Raw genomic sequence first — 23,406 nt, 5'->3', positions numbered from 1 at the left:
CTCTCTCTCCCTCTCTCTCTCTCACTCACTCACTTTTTTCTTCTCTTCTTTTCCCTCCTCTTTCTCTCCTCCTCTTCCTGTCTTCTTTCTCTCTCTTTATATGTGTGTGTGTGTGTGTGTGTGTGTACACATATATGTATATTATGGAGACACAAACAATAGATATCACATTGGAATTTGTTGTCTCAGTCATGTCCAACTCTGACCCCATTTGGTGTTTCCTTGGCAAAGATACTGGAGGGGTTTGTCTTATCCTTCTTCAGCCCATTTTATAGATGAGGAAACTAAGGCAAACTGGATTGAGTAACTTGCCCAGGGTCACACAGCTAAATTTATATTACTATAGGGAGGAACCTAATGACATTGAAGGTAAGAGCTGGAAAACAATACTGGATATGAACTCTTACAATTTCCTCATTTTCAAATCCAATTTTCTTTGAGGGGGAAGTGATTTGCCCAAGGTCACAGAGGTAGTATTTTTATTGCTTTTTTCATCCTTTTTTGGTTAACAAACTCCATTGTTTATGGTCCTAACACTTTGTTGGGTTATGCCTTTTAGAATGTAGAGAAATTATGCTTCAAAAGGAAATGAACCACATGTAGTCTCATACATCTTTATTTACAGGCATGGACTTAACAAAAGTTTGAAATTCTGTGAATTTATTATAATACTTACCCAGTTGGAAACTTGAGCCCAACACAACCTAACATACTTGAGAGAGAAGTCAAAAAGTCTTTGAAAACAACTTGTTTGGGGATTGGGAGATACCCTATCAAGGGTCTTTTTGTTGGAGTTTTTCTGCCTGCATTGTCTCTTTCTGCGTTCCAGTGGAGAGGTGTACAGCTATCCAGGGGAAGACTGCATACAAATGGCAAGTCTGTTTCCTACTGGGGCGATCTGGAGAAATGAAGCTGCTCCTGATGGTTGGTCTGGCAATCTGGAGGGCCCCCTATTGTGGCAATTGCATAATTCAGTAGGGAGACTACCTTGTGGTTGTGATTAAGCTGTCAAATCACAGCTGTGCTCAGGTTTGGAGGCCTTCAGATCAGCTGCTGGAAATACAAATGAGCAATTAGAAAGTTTTCCATTTTTACTTTAGAAATACCTAATGTATGTGATCATTGCTGTCTATCTCACTGAGGGAAAAAAGGGCTAGGTTTATGTTTGTCACTTGTTTATAAACAAGTTAGGGTGACTTCACAAAAGAATCAAACAACCAGTGCTGCATAAAGTAATGGGCTTTAATTAAAGTGAGTTTCATTCACATCAAAGAAAATCAAGCATGAAATATAGGGTTGGGGGTGAGATCAAGAACATGAGGGGGTGGAGACACAACTTGAGTACAATACAAAAAAGAGGAAGAGGGTCATTGATGATCTTATGAGGCAACATCTCAGACTTGTCAAATTCAGCTTCTGTCAACCACTTGCCATTTGTCCTAATAGATGTCTAGGAAGCCTAGATCTTTTAGCTGCTCTACACCAGGGAACATAACCAACTGGGTAAAGGTCAATGGGATTATAAGGAGTGAGCAGATGCTCTCAGGTCTGTCTGATTGGTTCTTTATTTTGATGGAATAGAGAGGAAAACTGTAGGGCAGGAAGTTCTTAATTTGAGTCTGTGAATTTTTTTAAAAATAGTTTCATAGCTATATTTCAATAGCAATCCCATGTGTTTTGGTTCATGCATTTAAATACCTAATTATGAAAAGGGTGAAGTCCATCGACCTCACCAGACTGACCGCCATAGGGGTCCATGACAAAAAAAGAGGTTTAGACTACTGCTCTAGAGGGTGGGTCCACATCAAAGTACTCTAGAAGTTTCCCCATGTCCAATGAGATAGAGTTTCTTTTGACCACTGATATGGGAAAGCAGAGATGAGGCAAACAAAGGAAAATAATGCCATGATAAGGTTAGATGGGTCTAAATTTACTTGACCATATGTTATTTGAGCAAGCATTTGAACATACATTTTCTAACTCAAAATCACATTTAGCATTTGATAAATACAAAGTACTTTGTGTTCATTAGTTCCTATTATACCCCATAAGTTAGGCTAAGCATGTATCATGACACTAGCCCTTTCTCCAGCATTGCTTGCCTCCATGTTGAACTGTTGACTAAATTCTTTCCATAAGCCTTGAGAGTACATCAGCTCTGGGTGGGGGGGTCTCTCTGGCTTCATGCACATGTCACTTTCAGCTAGGATTTTGGACTTTCCTTGAACCCAATGGAGAACTAAATCCTTAATCTTTTGACAATAAATGGAAGCCTCATAGTGTAGACAAGTACTCAAATGAGTTGCATCTTGGCTCTCCCACTTACTAGCTATGGAGCAATGGATGAGTCACTTTTTCATTTCTTTGGGTCTTAGCTTCCCATATTCAGTCTCAAGAGTCATAGAATCAACAATAGATGGACATTTGGAAATCATCTTGTCCAGCCTCTGTTTTATTGATGAGGAAACTAAGGCTTAGAGAACAGACCAAAGCTGCTCTTAGGTCCCAAGGTATACTAGTGATAACAAATTTGAGACTAAAATCAAAGTCTTCTGCTACTCAGTCATACTAGGTATAGGTGCATAACAAGATCATTGAAGTAAGAAAATTCACAGCCTAACCAAGAGTCAAAGAATAATCCACTTTGACTAGAAAGTAGATTAGGAAAAAGGGACAAATATGAAATATAAACAAATGGAGCAACTAGGTGATGTCTGTATTTCCTTCCAGCATTAACAATTTATGGTTTTTAATTCTAGTGAAAAGTCCATTCTCTTCTCTTCTGACAACTTATTTCATGACTCATAAAAATCTCGGTCCATAGATTTAGAGATGGAATTATCTGAGATATCATCAAATTAGATCCTCTTTTTATTTTTAGGCTTAGAGGATTTAAATGGCTTATCCCAGGTCACTTAGCTAGTGAATGTCTTTGGGAAGATTTGAATCTAGTTCTTCCTTATTACAATGTAGCTCTAGATTCACTGTTCCATGCTTTCTAGTCCTTTCCCTAAGAGTTCAATAAACTCAACTCTCTACACCCTTAGTTTTGGAAAAAAGCCTCTAATTTTCCACTCAGTGGCATAGTTCATCATTTCAATCCTTGTATCAATGCAATGTAATGAATCTTCTGAAAAGGAGAGGTTGGGGGAAGAAGATCCTCAACCTTAGCAAGAATTGTTTTGTCTGTGTCTGCCTTGATTAAAAATCACTAAGCCCATAATTAAACTGAAGAGTGGAAATTTACAGGCTGCTAGCTAGGATGAGAGACAGCAAAAGATTAAGGAAAAGAGCAAGAGACTGGGAATCAGGAAATATGTTTTATGCAAGCTTTTCTAGGAATTCTCTGTGGGCCTTTGGGTCACTTTTCCTCTCTGAGATTCAGTTTCCTCATCTATAAAAATGAAAAATCATCACCAAGATCTGATCACCTTTGTTTAAATTCATAGATATAATCTGGTATTTATGAAATGTATTTATGAAAATGAGTACAGTGCCTTTCCTTATTCTATTCCTTATTCTATTGTCTTCCTCATGCTCTATTCCCTATGAAATTTAAGAAGTTTCTTAGGATATCAGAAGACCCCATAGAGGTGATCTAGTCTAGCCTCCCACTGAGTAGAATGGTCACTCCTGCAACATTCCTGACAAAGTGGTCATCTGGTCTCTGTTTGAAATTATCTAGGAATAGTGAACTCATCACCTCCAAGATCATCATTGGCCAACATTGACAGATATATCTAAGCTGAATTCATAGGCTACAGAGTTGAAAGGAGCTTTACAATTCATTTAGTCTAATTCTCATGAGAGAAATGAGGCCAGGAGAGGTTAAGTAACATACCCAACATCATAGAGCTAATAAGGAGTAGGTAGGGTTCAGTTCTAGGTCCCTTGATTCCAGATCTAGTCTTCTTTCTAATTTATGCACATTGCTTCCAGTTCTACCATTTGGAGTCCCATGGAATAAGAATTTTTTTCTCTATGAAAAGTTTTGAGGTGTTTAAAGACAATGATAATGTATCTCCTAAGACTTAGTCATCCTACTTTTTTGCATTGATTCTCATATTACATAGCTCCAAGTTTTCAATGTTCTTAGCAAGAAATCACTATAATAGGGCATAATCATTCAGAGGTGGTACAACATGTCATTTCAGAGGTTAAAATGGCCCTATGGGATCAGAGCAGCTGGCAGGGCCCTGGAGGTCTCTGGAATGAAAACTCCATGAGAACAAAGAATTTATTTTTGACTTTCTTAGTATCCGCAGGACTTAACATATTATCTGACAAAAGAAATATTTATTGATTCATTGCCTAACTAATTGATGAGATTTAAGATTTAAGTACATTTCACCTGAAAGTTTTGTAAAGATCTAAAAATGGAACAAATGAAACAGGAAGAGTTAACTTGTTTGAGTTATGCCATAATCCTGGCAGCCTAACTCCAGATTCTAGATATCTAGCATAGTATAAAACAAAAGGTGAGCAAACTGTAATCCAAGGGTCAAATCTGGCTCACTGCCTATTTTTGCACTGCTTGAGCTAAAATGATTTTTGCATTATTTTACAATATAAAATTATTTTATATTATATTGCAGTCATACATGTGGTGATAGATATTATAGATATATTATACATTACCTTATTTTATAATATGAAATTATTATTAGTCATACAAAAGAAAGTGGTGGGCAAGATTTGACCCTTAGTTTATAGCGAACCTACCCGTGGTCATGGCTGACATTTTGTATCATGGCCCCATGAGAATCTGAAATATGAACCACCCCTTTTCACTATAATTTTTAAATGCACAATATAAAATCCATAAGATTGCAAAGTAAAAAAAAAAACTTGAAATTTACTTATCAAAACTAAACAAATTCAGAGATCCCAAGGTAATAGCTCCTGTTCTGAACCACTGAAAAAAGGATTTCTGTAACATTAGCAGATAGAGCCCTTCATTTAGAATCAGAGGATCCAAGATGGAGTCTCAGTTAAGTTATTTACTGTCTATGCCACTTTGGGTAAATAACTTCTCCTCTCTAGGTCTGTTTTCACCTATGTGGAACAATGACCTCTACATTCCTTTCAAGCTCTAAATATTGTGATCTGTTATACCCAGTCCTTTGTTATGTTTTAGAGAGGATACAGGGAAGCTTAAAATTTATTTCTTACCATTACAGCATAGCTGTATAGTCTTAAACACAAGAAATAATTAAATTATAAAAGAAAAATAAATACCATTTTCATTATTATAGGCCTTTATATCTTTTATTTCTTTTGGTAATCAGAACCACCTTAGACAAGAAGAAGAGCTAGAAGGAAAGGATCATAATCCCCTTTTACATATGGAATTATCAGGAAGTTCAAAGAGAAGGGGATTTACCCAAAGTCAAAGAGCAGAGCAAGACGTAGGACCTACCCTCCACTTCAAATTGTCTAAAAACATTTGGTCAGAGTGTTCCTTTGCTCCATCACATTCTATTATAGAACATATTTATTTAAGAGACATTCTAGTTCTGTTTTCATCTCCTTTAGGGTGTAGACTACCAGAAGACAGGGATTATTTCATTTTTTTTCACCTTTGTAGCTAAATACTACACTTAGTAGGGATTAAATGTTTGAATTCTGCTTCCAAGTCCACCTCAGTTGAGTGGAAAAATCAATGGAATTTGAGCTAGTTTTAAAAGAAAGAGAAAAGATAAACTAAGCTCAAAGATCAGAATTAAAAAAACCCAACACAGCACCAATGTATACCACGGAAACAATGTAAAGACTAACAGACTGCCTTCTGTGGGGGATGGGGGGAGGGAAGCAAGAATAGGGGAAAAATTGTAAAACTCAAAATAAATAAAATCTTTTTTAAAAGAACCCCCCCTCAAAAAACTACATCACAAATGGAATCTAAAAATTACCCATTAAAGATTACATTCCATTTTCAATCATTCTCTAAAATAGTCATTAGGACAGAGAAACTGTATGTCTTATCTTCCCAGCAATGAGTTTTTTTACTTCTCATCCCCAAAGGCTTTGAGTGTTTATAGGAAAATGAGAGGAAATTACCTACCACATACTCAATGACAAAAAAAACCTGGATTTTAATAATTCAAACCCATTACAGTCAAATGCAAAATTAATTTCCATCTCAAAGTTCAGTAAGACAAAACTCTCACTCTTTGCAGATATGATGGTACACTTAGAGTCCAAAAAAATCAACTAAAAAACTACTTGAAATAATTAGAAACATTGCAGGATATAAAATAATATAATCATAAGCAGGATATAAAAAATATAATCATAACCACATGAATATCAGTATTTCTATATATTACCAACAAAATACAGCAGCAGGAGATAGAAAGAGAAATTCCATTTAAAATAGACAATATAAAATACTTGGAAGTCTATAAACCCAGAAACTATATGAAAACAATTACAAAACATTTTTCATACAAAAAAGTCAATTATAAGTAATTGGGAAAAAAATCAATTGCTCATAGTAGGCCAAGCAAATATAATAAAATGACAATTCTAGCTAAATTAAATTACTTATTTAGTGCCATATCAATCAAACAACCAAAATTTTATTTTAGAAGATTAGAAAAGCTAGGAACAAAATTCATCTAGAGAAACAAAAGGTCAAGAATATTGAGAGAATTAATGGAAAAAAATGCAAAGAAAGGGAGCCTAGCCATACCTGATCTATTATAAAGTAGCAGTTATCAAAACTGTCTGGTACTGGCTAAGAAACAGAGTGGTGGATCAGTGGAAATCATTTACTAACAACAGTAAATGACTATAATAATCTACTATTTGACAAAAACTGCTGGGAAAACTGAAAAAAGTAAGACAGAAACTAGGCTTAGACCAGCATCTCACACCCTATACCAAGATAAAGTTGAAATAGTTACATGATTCAGACTTAAGAGGTAAAAAAAGATATCATAAGTCAATTAAGAGAGCAGGAATAGTTCATCATCAGATCTATGGAAAGCAGAGGAACTCATGACCAAACAAGAGATTGAGAGCATTATAAAGTGCAAAATGGAAAGTTTTGATTTTTACAGCTAGCATTTATTTTTTTATTTAAAGATTTTATTAATTTTGAGTTTTATGATTTTTCCTCTGATCTTACTTCCCTTCCCCCACCCCCCACAGAAGGTAATTTGTCAGACTTTACATTGTTTCCATGGTATACATTGATCCAAATTGAATGTGATTAGAGAGAAATCAAATCCTTAAGGAAGAAACATAAAGTATAAGAGATAGCAAGATCAGACAACAAAATATCGGGGTTTTCCCCCCTAAATTAAAGGTAATAGTCCTTGGTCTTTGTTCAAACTCCACAGTTCTTTTTCTGGATACAGATGATATTCTTCATCGCAGAGAGTCCCAAATTACCTGATTGTTGCACTGATGGAATGAGTGAGTCCATCGAGGTTGATCATCGCCCCCATGTTGCTGTTAGGATGTATAGTGTTTTTCTGGTTCTGCTCATTTCATTCAACATCAATTCATGCAAATCCCTCCAGACTTCCCTGAATTCCCATCCCTCCTGGTTTCTAATAGAACAATAGTGTTCCATGACATAACCACAGTTTGCTAAGCCATTCCCCAGTTGAAGGACATTTACTTGATTTCCAATTCTTTGCCACCACAAACAGGGCTGCCATGAATATTTTTGTACAAGTGATGTTTTTACTATTTTTCATCATCTCTTCAGGGTATAGACCTAGTAGTGATATTGTTGGATCAAAAGGTATGCACATTTTTGTTGCCCTTTGGGCATTGTTCCAAATTTCTCTCCAGAAAGGTTGGATAAGTTCACAGCTCCACCAATAATGTAATAGTGTCCCAGATTTCCCACAACCCTTCCAACAATGATCATTATCCTTTCTGGTCATATTGACCAGTCTGAGAGGTGTGAGGTGGTACCTCAGAGAAGCTTTAATTTGCATTTCTCCAATAAGTAAAGATTTGGAGCAATTTTTCATATGACTATGGATTGCTTTGATCTCCTCATCTGTAAATTGCTTTTGCATATCCTTTGACCATTTGTCAATTGGGGAATGGCATTTTTTAAAAAAAAATTTGACAGTTTTCTGTATATTTTAGAAATGAATCCTTTGTCAGAAACATTAGTTGTAAAGAATTTTTTACCAGTTTACTGCATTTCTTTTGATCTTGGTTGAAGTGGTTTTGTCTGTACAAAAGAACAGCTAGCATTTCTGTTAAAGGACTCAATTCTAAAATATATATAGAGAACTGATGCAAATTTATATGAGTACAAGTAATTCCCCAATTGATAGGTGATCAAAGGATATGAACAGGTTGTTTTTCAGAAGAAAAAATTAAAGCTATCTATATTCATATGAAAAATGCTCTAAATCAATATTGATTAGAGAAATGTAAGTTAAAAGAACCCTGAGGTACCATCTCACAACTATCTGATTCGCCAATATGACAAAAAATGAAAATGATCAATGTTGGAGATGATGTGTGACAACAGGGGCACTAATGCATTGTTGGTGAAGTTGTGAAATGAGCCAGCCTTTCTGGGAGCAATTTGAATTACATTTAAAGGGCTAGAAAACTGTGCATATATATCCTTTGATCCAGCAATACCACTACTATGACTGTATCCCAAAGAGGCCCTAAAAAGGGAAAAATGTACAAAAGATGTTCTTAGCAGCTCTTTTTTTTTTATAGTGGCAAAGAATTAGAGATAGATGGGATGTCCACCTTTGGGAAATAATTGAACAAATTGTGATATATGAATATGATGGAGTACTATTATTCTGTAAGAATAGACTAGAAGACTTGCATGAACTGATGCTGAATGAAGTGAAAAGAACCAGGAGAACACTGTACATATTAACAACAATATTATGTGATGATAAACTATGAGAGACTTGGCTCCTCACAGCAGTATAATGATCTAAGACAATTCTAAATAGTTTGTGATGGAAAAATACCATCCACATCAGAGAAAGAACTATAAAGTCTGAATGCAGACCAAAATAAACTATTTTCAAATTTTCAAATTTGTTTTATCCTTTAAGATTTTTCCCCCTCTTGTGGTTTTTTTTCCCTTTTGTTTTGATTCTTCTTTCACAACATTACTAATATAGAAATATGTTTAACATAATTACACACATATATTCTATCTCAGATTACTCATTATCAAGGGAAGAAAGGAAGGGAAAAAATGTGGAACTCAAAATCTTACCAAAAAATGAATGCTGAAAACTATCTTTGCATGTGGTTGGAATAATAAATTTATTTTTTTAACAAAATAAAATCTTCACTGTAGAGTTTATTCCTCTGCTGAATATTTGGCTCACCACTAGGGGTTGGGATTGGATTTAGAATCAAAGGACCTGTGTTCCTATCCCATAACCTTCAACAAGTCACTAATCTTGTCTGAGCTTCAATATTTCTTATTTTAAAATGATGAGGAGTCTTAAACATTTTTTTGGTCATGGTCCTCTCTGGTAGTCTGGTGAATCCTATGGACTAGAACATGTTTTTAAATGCATAAAATGAAATACAAAAGAAACCAATTATATTGAAATTCAGGTATCAAAATATTAAATAGCCAAGTCCATGGCTCCAGATTGAAAAACCCTGACCTTGATTTATCCATTTCCTTGCTTCAAAGCCATAATCTTTGGCCATAAAAGTAATCAAACATGGTTGTATCCAAAATGGCACACAGACCACATAACTTCCACTAAAATTCTCTTAGTACTTTCCCAAGATGAGCTAGTGATCTTCTGCCCTAGAACGTTGGATTAGGAGAGTGTAGGATCTAGCAAGTTCTACCTATCTAGAAAGTAGTAGGGACTTAGTGACAGACTGTGTCTGTTGTCCCTAGACCAACCTAGTTAAGTGAGGAGACAACTCATTGTGAGATGTTGTTCACCAAAGGGTGATTTTATTTGGACAAAGCAATTCATGAAGCCCATTTTATAAGGCATGAAGGGGGTCATAGAAAAGAAGGACCCCGATTATGAAATCCTAGTATCTTGCAGTATGGCTTATTAAAAAATGTGAATTTAGCTTTAAATCGACATATCTGTATACATACACACATATATGAATATATGCATTATATTTACATACAAATATATGTATATTATATACCCATATATACATTTTTGTTTGTGCATATGTATATGTATAGTTTCCTTTCATAGAGATCTCATTTCAGAGGTGTGGCACATATTTCACTGTTTCATATATTCAGATCAAGAAACTTATGTAGTCACAGAAGTTAAATTTCTGATAGTGATTCCAGTCTTCAGAAAAAGGTCTAAAACTTGACTCTGAGTCATCCTCCTTTAGGTATGCTGAAAAAGTCCACTTGATCAAAGCTATTTCTCATATTGACTTGCTATGGCATCTGAAATTCCACAGCCTATTTCACACTGCCCTCTCTACAATCCTCTTTAGTCACTAATAGCTCAATAGGACTGAGTCTGTGCTTTTATGTAACAAGATAAACCTAGATAAAGATTCTGGGACCTTAGTAGAGAACGCAACGAAAAAGAAATGAGATCAGAGAAAGGTAAAACAAAGACATACTGCTTATTTGACAGTTTTTCCAAGTAAGTAGAAGAGCTAGAATTCCCAGACTAATCTATTCCTCTGTTAATTGGGGAGTAAATATTAGGAATTGACAAGCCTGTGAGTCAACCCACAATCCTAGGTCATTGATTTGGCACCTTATTCTTTCTAGTTCCCAATGACACATGTAGGTTAGCAAGGACCCAATGAGTATGACAATCTCCAGGACATTCAAAATTCACAGCACATTTACTCTTGTCCAGCCCAAAGAACCCATCACTCCTTGTGATTTTCAATTATTCCTAGACTACTAATTCTTAATTTCTGGGGATGACTATCACTTGATTTTGCTGTTCCTATGCCTAGGATGCTGGGTGCCAATGAAAAGTTGCAAACTTGATCTGATTTCAATTTTTATACGAGGAAATAAAATTGACTATTTTAATGGATGGAAAATGACTATTTACCATTTCAGATATCTCTATGTAATCATTTCAGTCATTTATTTCAGTGTCATTTTGGACTCCATGGTTAAAGATGTTTAAACTTTAGATGCATTCAAACAAAGGTCAAAATCAATTCCATGAGCACTTTTATTTAGATGAAACTGGAAGGACTACAAAAAGACAAGAAATAGAACAGATCTATCAGCTTTTTTAGTGGTGGACTTTGTCTTGTTTAACCTTGTGTCTTTCCCCTAGTAAGGTACTTAAAAATGCTCATTGAACTGCATTGCATTGACTTATTAGGATTATTGATGGCAGTAGATCTACCATTGTTTGAATTCTAGCCCTCTTAGTACTTGATGTACTATTAGTTGTTTGGTCACTTTCAGCCTATCCGACTCTTTTTGACCCCATTTAGGGTTTTGAGGCAGTAGTTGGCCATGTCCTTCTCCAACTCATTTTATAGTTGAGGAAGCTGAGGCAAACAGGGCTAAGTGATTTTCCCAGGGTCTCACAGCTAGGCAGTATCTGAGGTCAGATTTGAACTCAGAATGATGAGTCTTCCTGGCTCCAGGCCTGGCACTCTATACACCATACTCCCTAGTTGCCTCTAATGTACTGTTTGGAAATGGCACTTAAAAAGATTTAAAGGCTTAGGGCCCAGAATGCAGTACACACTTAATAAATCCTTATTGACTTGACTTGAAAATGTAACAAGCAACTAAATCATATCATATCCAACAAAGCATACATAGGAGTCTGGGGTGATGGGGCTCCAAAAGCACTGAGGGTTTTTTAAATAATAATTGAAGATACCAAATGGCAGAGAAAAAAATTATAGAAAAATTTAGAAGAAAAATATATATACACATATCAAGTATATTCTTCCTTAATGAAAATGCCCCTAAAAGAGAAGAAACTAATTTTTTTAATGTTTTATTGATGTTCTCTACTTTTTTAAAATATGATTTTCACTCCCCACTAATGGTTCTTTCCTCTATGCAAAAGGGCACTGTACCCCACCCCTATGCCCACACAGAAATATAGCCCACCAAAACAAATCCAAGTAATGGTCAAGTTTGAAAAATGACTCATTCCATAGCTCTAATTCACTACCTGTCTAGTAAGAAGTGGGAGGCAGGCTTTCCCATCAGCCTTTAGTCAGACTTTCCTAAAATATTTTCTATAGAATACCACGTTTTCAGTCATGCAATTGACCAAAATGAATAGAAAATATAAAATTTCACTGTACTTATTGTTTGATATTTTTAACATATTTGATTTAGTATAATAAAACAGCCTTAAATATTCTCCTACAATAAGAAGTCTCTCAATCAAGGTTAAGAAAATAGAAAATTCTCTATTAGTTGCTACAATAGCACTGATTTAGCTCAAAGTCCCTCTGATTCTCAGCATCACAGAAAGTATAAAATAGGCAAGCATATACTTGTATACAAGTATTCACTCTTGCCCAGGAGAAACTCCTATTCATATTCTAAGTCAATCAATCTATAAACATTTATTAAGTGCTTATTGCACGCCAGCCTCTGTGAGAAGTGTTGGATGGAACAGAGAATTATATGATGAGTTGAAAGGAACCTTATAATATTGTCTGACCCATCCTCATTTTACAGATGAAGAAACTAAGGGGAAGACCATTGAATATGGAGTCAACAATCTGAATTCAAATCCTGGCTCTGCTATTTATAACAATGGTCTTCCTCTTATATTTAGGATTCCCTGTAGATGTTGAGGTCCTCTGGATGCTCCTTTTTGTAAATGATGTGCTAATTTGACTACAAAGTCTACAGAACTTCAGTGAGATCCAGATCCAACCAAATGAATTTAACTTAACACTTCATACTGAGGAGTAGTGGGGGAAGCTTAATTAGAAGATCCAATTGCTCAAGTTTTAATATAAAAATGGAAAAGAATCTGAGTTAGTATATCACATAGACTGTACATCTTGCACTAGCTGGAAAAATGAGGTCTTGGAACAAGAGATAAAAGGAAAGAATAGAGCTGACTTGCATTTGGAAAACTGAGCCATGTTTTCAGTGATTCTAAACTACTTCACAAAAGAAAATTCTCCCTTTTTTAAAAGCAGTCTTCTCTAGGTAATGATGTTATAGCTAAAATCATGAAACACTTTTGATATATACAAAGAATCAAAATTCCAGCTGATTCCAAGGTGAGTGAATTATAAACAATGATTTATGCATAAAAAAGACATACGAGAAATCCTCTGAGAAATATATGGTCAGAAAATTGAAGCAGGCTAGTAGCAGATCAAGGGATGACACCAGAATAAATCATGCCAGGAATCCCCAATTATGGAGGTAAAGGGAGAGGCCACTAATTAAAACTAGTATTTCCAAATCAAGAACAGTGATTCAAGTCTTAGAGTCTCCTAAGCACATAGTCCAAGAACTCTAGGAGAAAAAGTAAAAGTTGGTTGCATTTTTTTTGGTGCAAGACCACTCAATGCATCTGAGTACATATGTTGTCATTCTACCCATGAAATTTTTAAAAGATCAGGAGAAAGTCCTCCAAATATTAGGTACATCCTCTGTTCAATTCAACAAGTCTTTGTTTAGAATGCTCTACTGCAGAAGTGAGGCTAGGCATTAGAGATAAAAAGAAAAAAATGAAACAATCAAAAAGTTTACAGTCTACTGGAAGGGAACATTGACAATACAAACTATGTACAAAATAAATACAATGTAATTTCATTTTATAAAGTAAGCTTCCTATGGAGGCTTGAGGGAAGGAATGACCTAGACAAGGTCCCCACAGAAGACCCACGGGTCACAATCTGCTCTTTTAGAGGAAACATCCATACCGATAAACTCCAAGCATCCACTCTATATAGAAGTCCACATTGGCTCTATTTGTTCAGGTCACTTCAATCTCAACAGATTTCAATGACTCCCTATTGCATACTCAGTAAAGTGGCAAGTTCTTAGACTGCCTTTGGAGGCTGTTAATTATTTAGCTATTCCCCTACCCTTTTAGTTTTATCTCATATCATTCTAAGTAGTAAATGCCCCAGTCAAAATGTTTGTTCTTTTTCTTCCCTCTACTTTCCCACCTCCATATTTTTTGTTCATGTTGTTCATCTGCAAGGATATCATGAAGAAGTCTAGTCTCTAGCCATAGAATTTCAGGTCTGGAAGATCCTCAAGGATGGGGATGGGAAGGAGGAAAATTTAGGCAGGCTTCAGAATAGAGAAGGTAACACTTGAAAATCATATGAAGAACTGTGAAAAGATCATGGGACAAAGAATTAGGAGATATGAGTCGCAGCCCCATCTTTTGCTCCAATAAGCATTTAACAAATCCTTTACCCTCTTGGAATCACAATTTCTTCATCTATAAAAGGAGGGAACTGAACTAGTTGATCCCTACAACCCCTTCCCCCATCAATGACTTTCTGAGTTAGGTTTTGAAATCAAAGATCCATAATCCAATGAAGCAAAAGTCTGTTATAATTATTCCCTGTAGATTTAAAAGAAAACAGCATGATTCATTCAGAACTTACTTAACTGTAATTTATTGATCATAGAAGGGCAGATATGTATTTTAGGAAATGGAAACAATCAGGGGTTCCAGTCTCAAATATCTCTGAACATATTTGCTTCACAGATCCAACTGGGGGCTGGTCAGTTCCAGCAAGAGACTGGAGCAGATCTTCTCTGAGCCTGAGGTCCCCTACAGAGCTAAATCTATGAGCCTTCCCTTCCGGCTCAATCTCCAGTGTGGTACACTCCTTCCTTCCTACTTTCTCCACCTCTTATCATCTTCCCCCACCCCCCAAGTTTCTTGAAGGCAGGGCTGTCTTATTTTTTTGTATCAACAGAAGTATCACCAAAACAAACAAACAAAAAAAACAGTGCTAAGCACAAAGTGACAGCTCTATCCTCTAGCTCTCATCCATCTATCTCTCATCTATCACTTATCTAATCTATCCAATCTATTTATCATCTATCTACCATCCATCCATCCATCCATCCATCCATCCATCTATCTATCTGTCCTATGATCCTGTCACTCCCTTGAGTTGCACACGGCTTTGCCTCTATCCTGAATATTTCTCTAACCTTGAGAGTGAACAAGCTACTTGTGCTCTAGGGAAAGTGATGGGGAAGCTAGATGGCACAGTGGATGGAGTGCCAGACTTGGAGTGAGAAAGACCCATCTTCCTGAATTCAAAGCCATCCTCAGACACTTACTGTGTGATCCTAGGCAAGTCACTTAACCCTGCTTGCTTCAGTTTCCTTATTTGTACAATGAGAAAGAAATGATAAATCATTCTATTATATCTGCCAAGAAAACACCAAATAGGGTCACAAAGAATCAGACATGGCTGAACAGCAAAAACATGCAGCTGTAAATCTATCAAAGAGAAGTAAGTCATCTAAGAAAACAGCCTTAGGTTGGTCTAGCTAATTTAGTGCTTTGTCCTTAGATCTGTGACTGCTTTTTTTGGTGTCCCGCCCCTTTCAGAAACCAAGCCTAACTAGTTGGCCTCTTGACTGATTTCCCAGGGGTTGTTCTTGCTGAATTTCCCTACTTCCTTCCCAAAGAGGACACCTGGCCCCAGTCTGGCAGTTAAAGACAGAAGAATGTCAGTCAGGCCTTAGAAAACTTCCTGCCTCTGGGGGCAGCCACAATAAGACATGAAGTGCCCCCCATCTGTCATGTAGCCAAGCACACAGCCTATCTTGGAATTCACTGAAGCTTCCACTCTGTTTTCTCAGGGGAGAGCAGCTGTCCTTACCTGTCTTATTTCAGAGCTGTGATGTGTCTCTGGAGCTATGAGGCCTTGCTGCAAGGAATGGCAATCAGGATGAACTCATTATCTGCCCCCTAAACCTTCTCACTCCCATTCTGATTTCAATATTTCTCTCTCTATAACCCAAATCCTGGGATTGTTTTTGGCGCATCCCACCCCATTCTCTCTCATTTCTAATTGAGTTCCCATCATGCTACTTTCCCCTTCTCTCACCTCCATTCCCTCCTCTCTAGTCCCACTGCCACTGCTCTAGTTTAAATCATTACCACCATCTAGCTGGATGTTTGTGGCATAGTGGGGAAGGCATGGGGCTAGTCATTAGAAAGATCTCGGTTGCTGGCTGGCTATGTTACTGTAAGTCACTCACTTAAACTCTCTCAGCCTCAATTTCCCTTTCTGCAAAATGCATTTAACACTTATATCACAGGGTTGTTGATAAAAACAAAGGAGATACTCTTGTATAAAGTTTTCAAAATTTTAACACAGTATATATTAGCTACAACTACAATTACTATTGTGGTAGTTGTAGTGATCATTGTCATTGTGACATCCTTTTAACAGATCTTCCCACTTTCATGTCTCTCCTCACCTCCAACCCATTCTTTATAAACTGCTTAAATAGTCTTCCTTTTATATCCTAATTACTTTCAGGCAAAGTAGTCTACTTTCTACTCCTCTAATATACCATACATCTTCCTTCCTCCAAGTCTTTGCTCATATTGTTCTCTGCCTGGAATGCCTTTTAATCCCTATCAGAACTTTAAAGCACAATTCATATGGTTCCCCCTCTCTATTGCCAGTAAAGATTCTCCTTCTAGTCATGGCCCTAGAATGTAGAACTGGAAGAAATCATTGATTCTTGCAGGAATCCATCAATAAGCAATTATTCGGTACCTTTTGAAAGGCAGATACACACACACATATACACAGAGACCATACAGAACCACACAACCCTTGAGGAGCTTTTATTCTAATGGAAATTTACAGACACAAGATACATAAAAAAAGTAGATAAGGCAATCTCAGAGGGAAGGCATAGTTAGTAAGGAAGCTCAGTCAAACTTCCTGAAGAAGATGGCCCTTAAATTGAGAATCTTGAAGGAAGCTATGGATTCTAAGAGGAGACAGAAGAGCAGGAAGATACATCAGTGTAGCCTAGGGATCTAATCTACACATTTTCATGATGAAAATGGAGAAACAAAGGCTCAGAAAGAGGTATAGACACTTGTCCGAAGTCACTCAGATAAACTGTAGAATCCAAATATCCTAATTCTTAATCCAATGTTCTTTCTATAACCCTAGTGATTACAGTGGATGATTTCAAGATCCCCAAGGGAGGATGGGCAAAATGGACTTCATTTCATTCAATAATTCCTTCTGTAGATCTACAGGTTTCCAAGACTCTAGTACTAATTTTCAAATGTAGGTGGGTGATATGATAAGATGAAGTAGGATATAGTAGAAAGGGTGCTGAACTTGACACCAGAAGAGACCAGAGTTCAAATCTAATCTCTGACTCATACCACATGCTGACTCCAGCCAAGGCATTTACCCTCTCTGAGGTCAAGGATGATTCCAAGTTATGAGAATGTCGTCATTCAAAAACCTTGAAAGCTGGGAGGAAAAGTAAGCTACTAGTCTCAACTTTACTACAAACTCACTATATGTAACTTGGGACAAAGCTAAGTGAACCTGGGAAAGATCTTATTTGCCCGGGTGGTATAAAAAGAGTATATGTAAAACGAATACAAAAGTACCTACTTCTAAGGATTGTTATGAGATTAAATATGTAAACCTTAAAATACCATATAAAGGTGAGCTATGATTATTATCACTGCTTTGTATAATACTTGTTTATACATAGTTCTTTGCATGTTGTCTCTTATACCAGATTGTAAACTCCTCCAAGGACTGTCTTTTACCTTTTTTTGTATTCCCAGGGCTTAGCAATGTGACTGGGATGGGACATAGAAGACCTTTAATAAATGTTTAATAACTGACTTCAGAAAAAGAGGCAAGATGGCAGTCAGAAACAAAATACCCTTGCTTTACCTTCCTCCAAGAAGAGGACTAAAGGCCTTTGTCTTCAAGAGATTCACTCCTTCTAGTCAAGTCAGGTCCCATGCTAGATTCCAGGACTGTCCAACTTTGCCTCCCTGCAAGAAATGGAAGCAACAGTATATCTTCTATATTCTAACTTTTCCAGCTCTGAACTTCAGTGGCAATGTCCCTTCTCCACGAAAGGAGTCATCACAATTGAGAGCAATCCCATTAAGAGGTAGGGTAGGGACCCTGCCTGTGTAGCACACTCAAAATCGCCTAATGCGAGGTATCTATCTCCCTGGGGAAGGGGTGATGGTAGGTAGGAGGCAAGTTGTAGGGCAGAGAATGTAGGAGGGGCAGGACTCATGGAGAACAGAAGGGGGCAGGCAGCCATATGATATGCATTTTTCCCCTCTGTAAGGAAAAATCATCCCTGAATGTAAACAAAGTAGTCACTTGCCCTAATTATAGCTCAGAAGGAAAGAGTAACAGAAAAGGGTTTGTTTTATTTTGTCTTAAACCTCTTCTTTTCAAAATCAGAAAACTACCCCCTCATTGCTTCCAACATAATTCACTAGATTCATTTATTTATTGTTCTGGTTAGAACCCATTGGGTACAATGTGTCCCACCTTCATTTCAAAAAGCTAAGGTAACTAGATGTCAATTGTTTTTGTTTTTTTAATTGATATTTTATTTTATTTTATTTTTCCAATTACATGTTATAGAAATTTTTCAACATTCATCCACTTGCATATTTATAAATTATACATTTTTTCTACCACCTTCCCTTCCCACCTCACTTTCCCTGGGCAGTGAATAGTCTGATAAAAGCTGTACATGTACTTTGTGTCTAGCATATTTACATATTAATCATTTTGTGTATGAGGAATTAGGACCAAGGGGGAAAAAAGAAAACAATGTGTTAGAAAGAAAAATATAAGAGAAGTTTTCTTTAAAGATTAAGCATAGCATGCATTCAGACTCTATGGTTTTCCTCATCTGGATGTGGATGGCATTGTCCATAACAGGTATCCCAGGGCTGTCCTGGATCTCTGAACTACTGAGAGGAGCTGCATCCATCATAGTTAATCAACTCACAATGTTGTTAATGTGCACAATGTTCTCCCTTCACTAAGCATCAGGTCATGTAATTCTTTATATGTTTTTCTAAAGTTCAATCATTCATGGTTTCTTATATCACAAGAGTACTCCATAATATTCATGTACCATAACTTATTTAGCCTCAATTGATGGGCATCCCCTCAATTTCTAATTCTTTGCCACTATAAAAAGAATAGCTATAAATATTTTTAACATATGGGACTTTTCCCATTTTTTATGATTTTGTTTGGAGATAAGCCTAGTATTGATATTGCTAGGTCAAAGGATATGATCAGTTTTATTGCTCTTTGAGCAGTTTCAAATTGCTCTCCAAAATGGCTGGATTAGTTAACAACTCCACCATCAATCAGTGCATTGATGTCCCAATCTTGCCATAGCTTCTCAAATGCTGCTCATTTTCCTTTTTTGTCATCTTAGTCAATCTCATGGGTGTGAGGTGGTACCTCATAGTTGTTTTAATTTGCCTTTCTCTAATCAATAATGATTTGGAGCATTTTTTCATATGATAATATGTAGCTTTAATTTTTTCCATTTGAAAATTGCCTATTCATATCCTTTGACCAATTATCAATTGAGGAATGACTTGTAACCTTATAAATTTAATTCAGTTCTCTCTATCAGGACCCCTAGTTCTGACAGTTGTTAACCAGCTTTCTGTTTTTCCTTCTAATTTTGACCACATTGGTTTTATTAGTGCAAAAACCTTTTAATTTAATATAGTCAAAATCATCCATTTTGCAATTTATGATGTACTTTAGTTCAATCCTGAATTTCTCCCTTTTCCATAGAGTATTTCTTGATTTCTTAATTGGTCTATGGTATTGTCCTTCATGTCTAAATCCAATTGTTAATTGTTATGATATTGGCAAAATGTCTAATCAGGTAGATGCCTAACATGATTCAAAAAGGTGTATTTATGTTTTGGAAATAAGGAAGAGAAGCTGGGGAGGAAGGAGATAGGATTTTGAGCAAATGAAAGAGCTTCTACTGTCCCCATCAAACCTCTCTTCCTATAATCAATTCATTCCTTCATTCTGCTAACATTTAAAAAGAATCTACCATAATAAAGCACTGTCTTTGTCTGAAGGAGATAAAAATTTATTTATTCTTTACTAGTCACTTTCCTTCATTCTCTGTATCTAATGAGTTATGATTCTGACTAGTCTACCACCACATGTTCATGTCTGTCTCTTTTTTACACTTAAGACAGTCACTATCCTAACTAGTCCTTGTCACCTTTCACCCAAACTTCTAAAATAGCTTTTTTAAAATTAAAATTTAATTTTTCAGTCAATGAAAACATTGAAAACATTTTCATGTCCTGTTCCCCTCTGAGAAGAGAAAAAAGAAAAACAACAAATTCCTGCAATGGCCATATCCAAAGGGATTTAATCATTTCCCAGTCTGTCTAGAATTCCTGAAATACTCCTTCCTTACCTATGCCTTTTAGCAGCCTTGATTTTTTTTTCTGGGCTTATATCAAATGCTCTTCTCCTACATGATGACTGTCTTGATTTTCCTAGTTACTAACAGCCTCCCACATTCTATATTTATTGCATATTTATTTTGTATATTACTCTATATTTTTATTTATTGATTTATTATTTCCCTTAAGTAGGATGTAACCTATTCAGGAACTATCAACTTGATGGGAGGGACTAATTGGTTAATTTTCATCTTTCCCCAACTCTTAGTACAGAGACAGCTTCATAGTAGAAGTTTAATATCTCAATTTGCATTCTCAACAATCACCTCTATCAGGAAATGGATTGCATGTTACATCATGAATTCTTTGGAATTGTGGCTGGTCATTGCATTGGTTAAAGTTCTTATGTCTTTTAAAAACATTTATTTTTATAATATTAGTGTAGTATAAATTATTCTATTTTTTCTTTCTTCACTCTGCATAAATTCAATCATGTCTTCAGAGGTTTCTGAATCATCATTTATTATGGCACAATAATATTCTATTATATTCATTTATCATAACTTCTTCAGTTATTTCCCAATTGATAAATACCCTCTAATTTTCAATTCTTTGCCTTTGCTAAAGAGCTGCTCAGTTTGTTTGTTTAATTTTTGTTTTGCTAAGTATTAATCTCTTCCTTAATCTACCCTTCCTCATTTTTTCCTTCTCCCTTTCTTCTCCTGTTGCTCTGTTGAATGAAATGCATTTCTATAAGCTACTGTTTGTATTCTGACTTACTTTAATCAGTTCATATGAGAGTGAGGTTCAAGCATTGTCTGTTCTCCCAACTTGTTCTTCATTCATTATTTCATTCCTCATTCATAAATTTTTACCTGTGCATCTTAGTTACATGACATAATTTTCTCTTTTGTTCCTTTCCCTTCCCTTCTTCCCAACATTCCTCTTCCTCTCCATCTTCATTCTTCTTTTAAGATTATCAAAACATAAAAGAGTCAATTCTAGACTATCCATCTATTTAAATTCCCTCTGTGCCCTTTGATGTTTAAAGGAACATTGGATCATGTCACTATTATAGAATGTAAATAGTTAATTCTTGTTTAATTTTTTGTTATTATTCGCTCAAGTTAAACTTTTTTGTGATTCTAGGTTTCTGTGTTTGAACTTCAGAAGTTCTTTGCAACTCTGGTCTTCTCATCAGGAATGTTTGGAAGTCCTCTCTTTCATTAAAGGACTATTTTCCTCACTATAGGCATTTTGCTAGATACATTTGTCTTGGTTGTAAACCTCTAACTTTTGTAATTCAGAATATCATATTTAAATCTCACTGCTGTTCTATTATAGTAGCACCTGCTAAATCATATGTGACCTGACTATGAATTTTTCTGTTTGATTTCAGTATTTTTTCTTTTACCTTAAAGATACGGGGTTTTTTTTCATTTTCTTCTAATTTTTCATTCTTTTGGTGTTGAAGTATTGTTGATTTCTCATAAAGTCATCAGCTTCCTTTAGCTCCATTCTACATTGGAATGATTTGTTTTCCTCAGAGAGCTTTCTTATCTCCTTTTCCATCTGGCCAATTCTGTTTTTTAAAGCATTCTTCTCTTCAATAACTTTTTCAACTGTTTTATCCATTTGACCTAAGCTGGTTTTTAACATGTTGTTTTCTTCAGCATTTTTTTTGGATCTCCTTGACTAACCTGCTGACTTTGTTTTCATGTTTTTCCTGCATCTCTTTCATTTCTTTTCCCATTTTTTCCTTCTATTTCCCTTACTTGATTCTCAAAATCTTTTCTGATCTCTGTCATAGCGTGAACCTAACTTCCCTTTTTCTTGGAGTCTTTAGATGCAGAAGCTTGTACTTCCTCATCTTCACATTAAATATTTTGATCCTCCTTGAGATCATAAACAAATTATTTGCCAATGGTCTGGTCCCTCTTTTTTTCTCTGTTTACTCATTTCCCCAGCCTGCACCTGGTTTGGGGGTGCTTCCTGAGCTTTTGAGTATTAATGGGACAACCCCACACACAAGGACCTCAGTGTGTGTGTGTGTGTGTGTGTGTGTGTGTGTGTGTGTGTGTGTGTGTGTGTGTGGCTCTGACTACTCTCCTGGTCTGTGAATGACCACAAATGCACAAATGCACCCCTCTGCCACGGGGCTGGGGGGTCCCTGTTCTATTGGGGGGGGGCGGCTAAACTGCAACCAGGATCTGAATGTGTTCAGAACCCCAGAGTCCTGTTCCAGGGACAGAGGACAAACCTCAGAAGGCTCTCTCCACTCTCCTACCTTCGGTGGGCTGCACACTCAGGGCACAGTTCCCTGGAGGCTCCTACTTGCTGCCTTCTGCTTCCATTTCCTGGATCTGGGAGTGCTGACTGCAGCAACGACCCTGAGGACCTGGGCTTCGTGCTAGCTCTGGCAGAGGTCTCCCCACTGATCCTCCAAGTTGTAGCCAGTGCTCCCCAGGGTGCAGGTCAGGAAACTGCTTCTGCTGCTGAGAGCCACAGCTTCTAGGCATTCTGGGGCTATTCCTGGGAGGCTGAAGTTTCTTCACTCTGGCGGGCTACCCCTCTAACCCCATGGAACAGAGTTTTTCCAGTATTTTCCAGGTTACCTTGGGCTAGAGAATTGCCTCACTGAATCTTTCTGTGGGTTCTGTCTCTCAAAAATTTAGTTAGAGTCATAATTTTAAGATTTTTGAAGAGAGTATCTAGGAGAGGCTCTTCTGCCTCCATCTTGGCTCTGCCAAGATATGGGTTTTTTTCAATTTGGAGTTTTGGTGAATTTTTTTCCAGGAGGTGACAAGTAAATTCTCTCTTTTTTTTTTTTACTTTGTTCTCTAGTTCCAAGTTTTCTTTTATGATTTCCTCAATTATGATATCTAGGCTCTTTGTAAAATCATAGCTTTTGGGTAGTCCATTGATTTTTAAATTTTTCATCCACAAGTTTTCCTGGTTGGTTATCTTTTACTATGGGATAACTTACATTTTCTTCTGCTTTTTCAGT

The 23,406-nt window shown here is 36.4% G+C and overlaps 1 protein-coding gene across 1 annotated transcript in view; it reads right to left on the bottom strand.

Moving 5' to 3' along the window:
- Nucleotides 1-611: 611 nt before the first annotated feature.
- TRMT44 (tRNA methyltransferase 44 homolog) overlaps nucleotides 612-23,406 on the bottom strand; it is a 112,160-nt gene continuing 89,365 nt past the window's right edge. Inside the window, exon 11 of the mRNA XM_074229855.1 lies at nucleotides 612-1,053. Coding sequence (XP_074085956.1) covers nucleotides 1,001-1,053 — 53 coding nt within the window. The 3' untranslated portion in view covers nucleotides 612-1,000. The remainder of the gene's footprint in view (nucleotides 1,054-23,406) is intronic.

This window comes from Macrotis lagotis, chromosome 3 (genome assembly GCF_037893015.1).
Source record: "Macrotis lagotis isolate mMagLag1 chromosome 3, bilby.v1.9.chrom.fasta, whole genome shotgun sequence".
In the NCBI taxonomy this organism is placed as follows: domain Eukaryota; kingdom Metazoa; phylum Chordata; class Mammalia; order Peramelemorphia; family Peramelidae; genus Macrotis; species Macrotis lagotis.
This window is presented reverse-complemented; position numbering and strand designations above follow the sequence as displayed.